Consider the following 12,203-nt stretch of genomic DNA (forward strand, 5'->3'; position numbering starts at 1 on the left):
TTCTTTAGATCGGCGGTGTAGGCCAAAAAAAGTAATGGTCCCAACGTTGACCCTTGTGGTACTCCACTCTGCATCTTAACTGGTCTGCTGAAAGAATCACCCACTTTTACAGAAAATGTACGCTCTCTGATGAAAGACTCGATCCACTTGATGAGATTTCCACTTATACCTAGACACTGCAGTTTGTACAACAAACGACGTTTGGGGACCTTGTCAAACGCCTTGGAAAAGTCTAAAAAGATGACGTCGACAGAGTTGCCACGATCAACCTCTCTAGTCCAAACCGATAAACAGGTGAGAAGGTTCGATTGGATCGACTTTCCGGGGAGAAAGCCATGTTGCTCGTTCGGAATTAAGTGGTGATCTATTAAGTATTTAATCAGCTGGTCATATATTATCGATTCCATGATCTTACTGACCACGGAAGTAAGACTAATAGGTCGGTAGTTACTTGCGTCAAGTTTATCCCCTTTCTTAAAAATTGGGCGGACGGTGGCAATTTTCCAATCAGTAGGCAGAGTACCGGAAACACAGTACTTCGCTGAGAGTATCAGCGCATTCATGCAAAGTTTTGGCGGTTATGAGGTCGGGGCCAGGAGATTTGGATACCTTTAATTGCTTTAATTTTTTGTGGACGACGTCTGTTGTGAACGAAATGTCGCTAAAAGAAATAGGTTTGCATATATTATTCAGCTTTGGTAAGCAACCTGAGGGTTCTATCGTGAACACGTTAGAGAAGGCGTCAGCGAAAGTATCCGCTATTATTTTATTATTATCCAGTACCTCCCCGAATGTATTTTTGAGCCGCGGAGTGGAAACAGGACCGGTAAACTTTGTTCGTATGTACTTGTACAATTTTTTAGCGTCTTTAGCTTCGGCTACGTTTTTTTCGTAGACACACCTAGCTTCTTTGATGGCTGTCGACAGTCTATTAGAAAACTCTCTGTGAATTCTGTAGTCTAATTCAGAGCCGGATCTTTTATATGTACGCCACAGGGCTCGTTTTCTATTTATTTGTTGAAGAAGCCTGCCATTAATCCATGGTTTAGTTGACGAGTGTTTCACGAAATAGGATTTAGTGTGACGGTGAAGGAGACTCTGTAGAGTGTTTTTAAAGGTGCTCCAGTTCTTGACAATAGATTCATCAGAAAGTAGCGCTTCCCAGTTTGTTTTAGCTAGGTCATTGTTTACTGCCCGGTAGTCTGTTACTGTCCTCGTAAACGAGACAGTCCTTCGTGGAGGAGACTGGCAGATTTGTAGATCTATTTTTAGGGTTGAGTGGTCTGAAATACCAATAGGAGCTAGATAGTCAAGATTTGTCAGGGAATGGTCGTCGGAGCAAACAATCAGATCAAGAGTGGAGGGGTTTTGGTTAAGTCTATGCCTCGTGGGTTGAGTTACTAACTGACGTAGATGACTATGAGTCAGAAGGTCGACAAAAAGTTGCGAGGAGGGTTTGTAACTGCACCTAGGATCAATAGGCCAAGTTATATCTGGCATGTTAAAGTCACCGAAAAGAAGTAGTGTTGCATAGCTGTCTGCTAAATGGGATAGAGATTCTACTAGAATTTTATCATTGTCCACGACCGAGGAGGGAGGTCTGTAGATACACCCTAGCAGAAGGGTAGTGTCTTTATTTGATAATTTGAGAAATAGTGACTCAGTACCAGGTGTCTTTGTGGGGATATTGCTGACATGAAAGGTTGAAAGCACTTCGTCAGCTAAGTATATACAAACACCCCCTCCTTTACTGCCTATTCGGTCTCTGCGAAAGAGCGTATAACCGTTTAATGAAACCATCCCGTCAGGTATAGAAGAAGTCAACCAAGTTTCGGCTAATAAGATTATGTCAGGCTTGTCTTGTTGGACTAAGGCACAGAGATCATTGTATTTTGCCATAAGCGAGGCGACATTAGAATAAACTATTTTACAAACGTAAAAGTTGTTGGGTTGCATTGCAAAATCTTTATTAAAAAGTGAGATCTACAGGTTCATTTAGTAACCGGTTAAGATTTACAGTACCGGTCTTAGTCGCGTTAATGGCTTTCCTTATTTTCCGCTGTACTTTTATGCATCTGTTTTTTATGCTTTTGTGATCCAAAACAGTGTATATTTCATACAATTGATTGACAATACCTTCTGCGTCATCAGTGTACTTATATATTAGGGGTAAAATATCCTTTTCGCCATGCGCTTTCCCCATAAACTCGACCGTTTGGTTGAAGTCAAGGGGAAAAATATCGTGTTTCTCGGTGATTAGTTCTCTTGCAGGTAATAAAAGGTCAGACATAGGGGTCAAACTTTCAGTGGAATCACTTAAAAATGTGGAACGCTTCACGATTTTGCGTGTCATCCTTGCGCAGGATGACACGCACAGGATTTTTAAACAAATTTTTCAAAAATGAAACTTTCTATACCCCCTATTTCATCAAATTTGGGCCCATTTTCCACCATTTTCGAAACTTCATTATATACATTTTCTAAGGGATGCCGGGCCGTAGAATTCACTTCCTCCGTCACTTCTTCGATAGCTGCAACCGTTTTTCCATAATTGTCCATCGAATTAAGACAATTTTTTGAAATTTCAAAAGAAAAAATTCTCACAGAATAATTCAAAAATTCTCTTCCGTCACCAGAAGAATGAAAACTTTTTGGAATCAACACGTCTAGATCTACATTTTCGAATTTTCTCAGAATTTTTGGACAAATTTTCAAAAATGAAATTTTTCCAATACCCCCTTCTTCAAATTTCGACCCAATTTCCACCATTTTCGAAACTAAAATACAAAATTCTCTTCCGTCACCATTAAGACGCTTTACTTTTGGAGTCAGTAAGTCAAGATCTATTCTTTCTGAATAGTTTTAGAATTTTCAGGCAACTTTTCCAAAAATGAAATTTTCCCTATTTCTTTCAAAGGTCGGCCCATTACCATTTTCGTAGAATTCACTTCCGGTCTTATTTCTTCGATAACTGCAACCGTTTTTCCAGAATTGGCCATCAAAACATTGCAGTTTTTTCAAATTTCAAAAAAGATCCTATTTCACACAGACTAATTCAAAAATTCTTTTCCGTCACCATTGACACGCTATATTTTTGGAGTCAGGACGTCGAAATCTGCATTCTTGGATTTTACTAGAATATTCAGACAAATTTTTCAAAAGTTAAATATTTCCAATATCCGCCTACCCTCTTCTTGAAATTTCGGCCCATTTTTGACCATTTTCGAAAATTCAACAAATACCTTTTCTTTTCTTAGGGGTTCCTTCTTCAAATTTTGGCCAATTTTTGACATTTTCGAAACTTAACTAAGCACATTTTCTTGTATATTTTGAACTCTAGAATTCACTTCCGGCCTCGTTTCTTGATAACTGCAACCGTTTTTTCGGAATCGACCGTTGAAATATCGCGATTTTTAGAAATCTTCAAAAATTCGCAATTCCTACTGATTCTTTGGAAAATGTGTACTCCGAGACCGCCAATATTTTTGGAATCAGCTTGTTAAGATCTGTTTCCCTAAATTTTTTCGCAATTTTTCGAATACTTTTTTTAAAAGTGAAATTTTTCCAAGGGTCCCCACTTCTTCAAATTTCGGCCAATTTTTGACATTTTCGAAACTTAACTAAGCACATTTTCCTGTATATTTTGAACTCTAGCATTCACTTCCGGCCTCATTTCTTCGATAACTGCAACCGTTTTTCCCGAATTGGCTAGCAAAATACGGCAGTTTTTAGAAATTTGAAAAAAAATCCTATTTCGCACAGAATAATTCAAAAATTCTTTTCCGTCACCATAGACACGCTATATTTTTGGAGTCAGGACGTCGAAATCTGCATTTCACATTCAATTTTACTAGAACATTCAGACAAATTTTTCAAAAGTTAAATATTTCCAATATCCGCCTACCCTCTTCTTGAAATTTCGGCCCATTTTTGACCATTTTCGAAAATTCAACAAATACTTTTTCTTTTCTTATGGGTTCCTTCTTCAAATTTCGGCCAATTTTTGAAATTTTCGAAACTTAACTAAGCACATTTTCTTGTATATTTTGAATTCTAGAATTCACTTCCGGCCTCGTTTCTTTGATAACTGCAACCGTTTTTCCGGAATCGACCGTTGAAATTTCGAGATTTTTAGAAACCTTCAAAAATTCGCATTTCCTACTGATTCTTTCGAAAATGTTGCCCCGAGACCATCAACACACTATATTTTCGGAATCAGCTTGTCGAGATCTCACGTCCTTGAATTTTTTCGCAATTTTTTGACGACTTTTTTTAAAAGCGAAATTTTTCCAAGGGTCTCCCCTTCTTCAAATTTCGGGAAATTTTTGACACTTTCGAAACTTAACGAAGTACTTTTTCTTGTATATTTTGAAATCTAGAATTCACTTCCGGCCTCGTTTTTTGATAGCTGCAACCGTTTTTCCGGATTCGACCGTTGAAATAGTGCGATTTATAGAAATCTTCAAAAATTCGCAATTCCTACTGATTCTTTCGAAAATGTGTACTCCCAGACCGTCAACACACTATATTTTTGGAATCAGTTTGTCGAGATCTACGTCCCTGAATTTTTTCGCAATTTTTTGACGACTTTTTTTAAAAGTGAAATTTTTCCAAGGGCCCCCCCTTCTTCAAATTTCGGCCAATTTTTGACATTTTCGAAACTTAACTAAGCACAGTTTCTTGTGTATTTTGAACTCTAGAATTCACTTCCAGCCTCGTTTCTTTGATAACTGCAATCGTTTTTCCGGAATCGACCGCTGAAATTTCGCGATTTTTAGAAATCTTCAAAAATTCGCGCACTTTCTACTGATTCTTTCGAAAATGTGTAATCCGAGACCGTCAACACACTATATGTTTGGAATCAGCTTGTCAAGATCAACGTCCCTGAATTTTTCGCAATTTTTTGACGACTTTTTTTTAAAGTAAAATTTTTCCAAGGGTCCCCCCTTCTTCAAATTTCGGCCAATTTTTGACATTTTCGAAACTCAACTAAGTTCGTTTTCTGGTATATTTTGAACTCTAGAATTCACTTCCGGCCTCGTTTCTTTGATAACTGCAACTGTTTTTCCGGAATCGACCGTTGAAATATCGCGATTTTTAGAAATCTTCAAAAATTCGCACTTCCTACTGATTCTTTCGAAAATGTTGCTCCGAGACCGTCAACACACTATATTTTTGGAGTCGGCTTGTCGAGATCGACGTCCCTGAATTTTTTCGAAATTTTTAACTAGTTTTTTTAAAAGTGAAATTTTTTCAAGGGTCCCCTCTTCTTCAAATTTCGGCCAACTTTTGACATTTTCGAATCTTAACTAAGTACGTTTTCTTGTATATTTTGAACTCTGGAATTCACTTCCGGCCTCGTTTTTTGATAACTGCAACCGTGTTTCGTTTTTCCGGAATCGTCCTTTGAAATTTAGCGATTTTTAGAAATCTCCAAAAACTCGCATTTCTCACTGATTCTTTCGAAAATGTGTACTCCGAAACCATCAACACACTATATGTTTGGAATCAGCTTGTCGAGATCTACGTCCCTGAATTTTTTCGCAATTTTTTGATGACTTTTTTTAAAAATGAAATTTTTCCAAGGGTCTCCTGTTCTTCAAATTTCGGCCAATTTTTGACATTTTCGAAACTCAACTAAGTACGTTGCCTGGTATATTTTGAACTCTAGAATTCATTTCCGGCCTCGTTTCTTTGATAACTGCAACCGTTTTTCCGGAAACGAACGTTGAAATGTTGCGATTTTTAGAAATCTTCAAAAATTCGCACTTCCTACTGATTCTTTCGAAAATGTGTACTCCGAGAACGTCAAAACACTATATTTTTGGAATCAGCTTGTCGAGATCTACGTACTTGAATTTTTTCGCAATTTTTTGACTACTTTTTTTAAAAGTGATATTTTTCCAAGGGTCTCTCCTTTTTCAAATTTCGGACAATATTTGACATTTTCGAAACTTAACTAAGCACATTTTCTTGTATATTTTGAACTCTAGATTTCACTTCCGGCCTCATTTCTTCGATAACTCCACCCGTTTTTCCCGAATTTCCCATCGAAATATGTGGAATTTTAAAAATTTCATAAATATTGCCCCCAGACCATAAATACGCTATATTCTTGGATTCAGCGCGTCGAGATCAAAAGTCCTGAATTTTTTAAGAATTTTCAGAAAAATTTTTCAAAAATGTAATTTTTCCAATACTCCCCCTTTATTCAAATTTCAGCCCATTATCGATCGTTACCGAAACTTCACCAAATAGGCTTCCCTTGGGGCGTCAAGCCTTATTTTTTTAATAACTCCATCCGTTTTTTCAGAATTCTCCATCGAAATATGGAAATTTTTAAAAATTTCAAAAACATCTAATTTCACACCAATTAATTCAAAAATATTGCTCCGAGGTCATGAATGCACTATATTGTAGGAATCAGCACGTCGAGACCCATTTTCCCGATTTTTTTTTTGAATTTTCAAAAAAAAATTTCAAAAATAAAATCTCTCCAATTCTCCCCCATTTCTTCAAATTTCGTTTCATTTTCGACCATTTTCTAAACTTCATTAAGCACATTCTCTTCCATAACTGCAACCGTTTTTCCAGAATTGGCCATCAAAGCATTGCAGTTTTTAGAAAAAAATTCAAAAAAGATTCTATTTCACACAGAATAAGTCAAAAATTCTTTTCCGTCACCATAGACACGCTACATTTTTGGAGTCAGGACGTCGAAATCTGCATTCCTGAATTTTACTAAAATTTTCAGACAAATTTTTCAAAAGTCAAGTCTTTCCAATATCCCCTCCCCTCCTTTTCTTGAAATTTAGGCCCATTTTTGACCAATTTCATTCAAAGTGTTTAATTTGACGTAAATTCCTGTTTATTCACAGAGCCGAGCTCCAATGTCGCGCGCGAGAAGCCGGTCAAATTTTTTCCAGCTTCGGCTGTGAAAGTGTGTCGCTAAAGTCAATAATAACAATAATAATAATAATAATTTTTGTGGGATGTTAATTTACGAGTGCGGGATGTTAAGTTCCAAGTGCGCGTTGTTAAGTTTCGAGAGTGCGGTGATAAGTCCCGAGTGCGCGATTAAAACACGTAGTGAAAAATAGTGCTGCTAGAACTTTGATCTTGAGGTGCGTCAAGGAATGGTAACTCAACTCCAGCCGGACAGACGATAACGCATTTGGTCTGGATTTAAAGGGTAAATATATTATTTAGAATTAAATAAAAACATAATTATAGCTTTGAATTAGGCAAAACATTAACTTTTGCTAAATGACATTTTTCTTTTTTTACAGTAAGTCCGTATCTTTGAATAATAATAGCAGAAGTAGAAGCCTAAAAGGTAGGATTTTTTTTCTTGATTTAATGTCATTTTTGCGAGATATTAATTTTTCAAAAATTAAAATTTTGCAATACTCCTTTCTTCAAATATCGCCCGATTTTCGACTATTTTCGAAACTCCTTTGAAATATCGCACGTTTTAGAAGTTTCAAAAAGTACGACAACGAATTTTTCGCAAATATTGATTCGTCATTATACGCTATAGTTGTTAAATTTTCCCAGAATTTTTTGAGAATTTTCAGAGAACTTTGTCTTATTTCTGGACAGCGTTTCCTGTCACAAAATTGGATAATCTTGTATAGCCAGGTCAAAAGTGTTGCTACGGTAATTCCTTCGGTTTAATTTTCAGACAATTAAATCTTAATTTCGTACCATTTTAATCCTGAATAATGGACAAAATTAAATGAATAAATAAACAGCACATTTGTGATACACATTTCTCTCAGTTTAATGCCACATTTGAAAGTGAACATAAGTAAGTAACGCTCTAAATGTTTAAAATATTTGATGGCAAATGAAAATTTACAAAACGAAATATCTTAACTGAACGAGTTCGTGTTAATTTCTAACTGCTGAAGTATTAATCTGTTTCCGCATTTATACACATACCGTGAATTGTTTATGTGATGGAGAGAGCCCTTTATAGCAACTAGATTTCACACTCGCTTTGCCACTCAGTGCGTATTTTTTTATTTCTTAAATACTGTATTCCGCATTTTACTGCTGTTTTCATGTTAAATAATTTGACTTGGTCGAGAAACACAAAGTGTTAAATTTTTGTCAGCGTACCTGCAACTTTAACAAACCAAAAATCGAAACCCAGTTAACACGTGTGTTGTTGGGGTAAGTCTCGAGTAAAATCTCTTCAGACGTGCATTTAGCGTAAACAGTGGCCGTTTCTCTAATAATTAACGCGATGATTTTAGTATGAAGTGCTATCCTCACTCTATTAAAACGGATGAACCCGCTTGCCCACTCCACTTGATTGCAGACGAACTTGTTTTACACTCTCATCAAGCCCTTGATATGTGTACAGTGTGAATGTTTAACCGCAAATGTTTATAAATTTTGGATAACTTGAGACTTGAATGTTAACAAACTCTATTAAAATTAATTTTCCGCTGCTACTAGTTGGTAATTGGGACGGCTTAAATTGTACGAAGTTTCACAATGAGGGTTGGAAGTCACGTGATTCTCGACAAAGAGGAAAGTTTGCATGGCTTGTAAAGCCCGTGCAGCGTGTTAGATTATATATATCTGTTGAGATTTCTTACGGAGATTTCAGCACAAGATCCTGAGTTGTATATTGCGTTTTATAGTTTTTATTTTCCGAGGAATGTTAGAAGACGTGTCGTAAAGGGGTCGTGATAGGATCGTTTGAAGGATGTTTAATTTTACGGTTTCTGAGTGGTTTAGCGGTGGTGGAACACGAAGGTGTAGACTTACAACAACAACAAAATCGTCTAATAATTCACATTAAATTAATAAACATAAATTTATTTTTTTAAACATTCATTTAATAAAATACATAATACGTACAATCGTCTTACTTCAACTTGAATTACGTGGATCAGAGGTAGCAAATGATTTTAAACCATTAGTACTGTGTGAAGGCAATGTTTCAATTTCCGCCCCATTTGTTTCAATGTAAGCAAAGTCTTCAGCTGGGTTTTGAAAATTTTCGTCGACGTCGTTTTTGGTTTCCCTTGGAGGATCCGGACCCTAAGTCATCTGAATAACAAAATTAACATTTACTTGAAGCGGCTTACCGTAACGATGTAAAATATTACGCAACAAACGAGCAGAGCATTCATTTTGAGCAAACTGCATCCCTGACTGCGTTTTATAGCTATTTAACTATCAAGGTAATTGTGTACGAGCTCATTGCTTAATAATTATTTTTCATTGCTGTTGTTATTACAGGATGGAATAAAAGTTGTTGGACATCGGGGAATTGGAAATGAAAAATTCATTTTTCTGTATTTCGATTTGTGTGATTATGTTAGATCAGATCAAGTCAAGTGAATTCAGATCGGGTCAGCGCGGGTTACTAATTGTTTGACTGAATATTCACTGTCGGTGAATCTGTTGTTGTTTTGTCAACAATGGTATACTTACATTAACAAATTTACAAGTCGCCAAATAATCTGCTGTACAAGCTAAAACCGAAAGTGGATTGCTATCATTTTGAGCCATCCTGTATATTTTTATAGTAATTGTTCGGTGTACGTTCAGGCAGAAACGGAAATTGTGCATAATTATAAATGCAGTCTTGTGAAAAATTATTTCTATTATAGTAACAGTAGAAAAATAACAAATTAAATGGGTTAAACCTATTTAAACTATTTCGTTTCATATTATATAATGTTAATATTATTGTGACATTTCGTTTCCTAATTTCAGTTAATTTAAATGTTTTTTTTTAGATAGTATATATTAGTAGATCCCTTCCTTCCTAGACTTTCTTGAAATTTTCAATAATGTGTCTTTTCGCAAATTTATAGCAATGTTGCAGGATCGCCATGTGAAATATGGCATTTTTTTTTTATTTGAACTGGAAACCGAACATCTATTATGAAAATTTTGTCTCTGGGACATAAGCACGCTATAAAATTTTCTGTGGAGTTTTAATCAACTTTTACGAAAGTTCAAATTTTCAACATGAAATTTTATGAAAATTTTTACTTTTCTTGAAAACCGTCGAAAATTACCTAAAAGTATTTTCTGTAGATGTCGAACTCCAGTATGTATTTCCAGTTTAATTTCTTAAAAAATTCCTATTTTTCCAGAATTGCCAAAATGAAGTGTGGCAATTTTTAGATTTTTTTAAAAACTTAAATTTGGGCACGAATACCTCGACAATCTTTGTTCGGATTCATCAACAAGCTATTTTTCGAATTAGTTTGTCGAGATCTGTATTTCAGATTTTTTGGTGGATTTATAGGCAACTTTTCCAAAAGCTCAATTTTTCAGTATTTCGCTTAATGAAATTTTCGAGTTGTTTTCGGGCATATTTGAAAATTATCTAAAGAGATTTTTTGTAGATTTAAATTTCCAAAAGTTATTTTCGGCTTCATTTCTCCCCAAATTTCTACCAATTATCCTGAATTGGCTAATATGGCAATTTTTGAGATTAAAGAAAAAATAATTTGGAAGGGAATATTTCCAGAATCTTGCTCTGGGATCACAAAGATGTTGTATTTATTCTGTCAACATATCGAGATTTAAATTTATGATTTTTCGTGAATATTTCAGCAACTTTTTGAAAGCCCAATTTTTCTATATGATATTTTATGAATTTTTTTACTTTTTTCGAGCACCATCCAAAAATTATGTATAGGAATGCTTCGAAAATCATCCAAGACCATCCACATGTTACGTCTATCGAATTAGCTTGCTAAGATCTATATTTCAGAATTCTTGATGAACTTTTAGGTAATTTTTCAAAAGCTCAATTTTTCAAAATGAGATTCTATGAAATTTTTTACTTTTTCGACTTACAGATTTGGACTTACAGGATTTATTTTCTTCGAAATATTCTACCCTTTTTCGGAAATCACGGCAACAGCATTTGACATTTTTTAAGAATATGTAAGTATTTAAAAATTTGAATTTGATAACGAATACGTAGCTCGAGGATGTTTATTCGGTGTCGTCAACACTTTATGCTTTTCGAATTAGCTTGTGAATGTTTAAGTCACTTTTCCAGAAGCTCAATTTTTCAAGACAAAACTTTGTGACAATTTTGAGTTTTTTCGAATACCGTCCAAAATTATTTTTTTTTTTATAGATTTCGACCTCTAGAATTACTTTTGGTTTCCTTTCTTCGAAAATTCGTATAACTTCTAAACGAAATATAACAAATTTTTGAATGTCTTGTGAAAAATACCTAGAAAATCTTTGTATGGTAGCATCAACACACTATGTTTTTCGAATCAATTTGTCAAAAATGTACATTCCAGAATTTTTGGTAAATTTTTCGGCAACTTTTCCAAAATATCAATTTTGAGTATCTGATTTTACGAAATTTTTCACTTTTTCGAACACCGTGGAAAAATATCTAAAAGGATTTTTTACAGGTTTTAACCTCCAAGATTAATTTTCGGTTTAATTTCTTCGATAATTTCTACCCTTTTTTCCGGAATCACAAAAACAGCATATGAAAATTTTTAGAAATATTTATATAAATATTTTAATTTGAAACCGAATACCTCGAAGATCTTTATTCGGGATAGTCAACACTCTATGTTTTTCGAATTAACTTGTCAAAAGCTCTGTTCTATGGTTTTTGGTTAATTTTTAAACCACTTTTCCAAGAAAGCCCAATTTATCAAGACAAAATTTTATGAAAATTTTGACTTTTTTCGGCCGCCGTCCAAAATTATCCATAAGGATTTTTACACATTTAGATTTCTAGAATTTATTTCTGGTTTCATTTCTTCGAAAATTTCTACCTTTTTTGGGGAATCACGGCAACAGCATTTGATGTTTTTTAAAAATATTTAAAAATTTAAATTTGAAAATGAATACTTCGAAGATGTTCGTGAAAATGAATTTTTAAGCAACTTTTCCAGAGGCTCAATTTTTCAAGACAAAATTTTATGAAAATTTTGAGTTATTTTCGTCCATGGCCTAAAGTTGTCTATAAGGATTTTGTACAGATTTAGACTTCTAGAATGTATTTTTGGTTTCATTTCTTCGAAAATTCGTATCACTTTTCAGGAATCGGTAAACGAAATTAACAATTTTATGAATGTTTTGAAAATTTGAATTTAAAAACTAATACCTAGAAAATCTTTGCTCGGCAGCATCAACAATGTTTTTCGAATCTGTTTGTCAAAAATCTATATTCGAGAATTTTCGGCGAA

General features: G+C 34.6%; 1 protein-coding gene across 1 annotated transcript in view; it reads right to left on the bottom strand.

Moving 5' to 3' along the window:
• Positions 1–507: 507 nt before the first annotated feature.
• LOC135128171 (uncharacterized) overlaps positions 508–12,203 on the bottom strand; it is a 32,223-nt gene continuing 20,527 nt past the window's right edge. Inside the window, exons 3-4 of the mRNA XM_064055065.1 lie at positions 2,418–2,531; positions 508–1,922 (exon numbers count right to left, since the gene is read on the bottom strand). Of these exons, the coding sequence (XP_063911135.1) occupies positions 508–1,922; positions 2,418–2,531 (1,529 nt within the window). The remainder of the gene's footprint in view (positions 1,923–2,417; positions 2,532–12,203) is intronic.

Source organism: Zophobas morio, unplaced genomic scaffold, assembly GCF_036711695.1.
Source record: "Zophobas morio isolate AGI-343-1 ecotype UQ-CSIRO unplaced genomic scaffold, CSIRO_AGI_Zmor_V1 ptg000012l, whole genome shotgun sequence".
NCBI classification, from domain to species: domain Eukaryota; kingdom Metazoa; phylum Arthropoda; class Insecta; order Coleoptera; family Tenebrionidae; genus Zophobas; species Zophobas morio.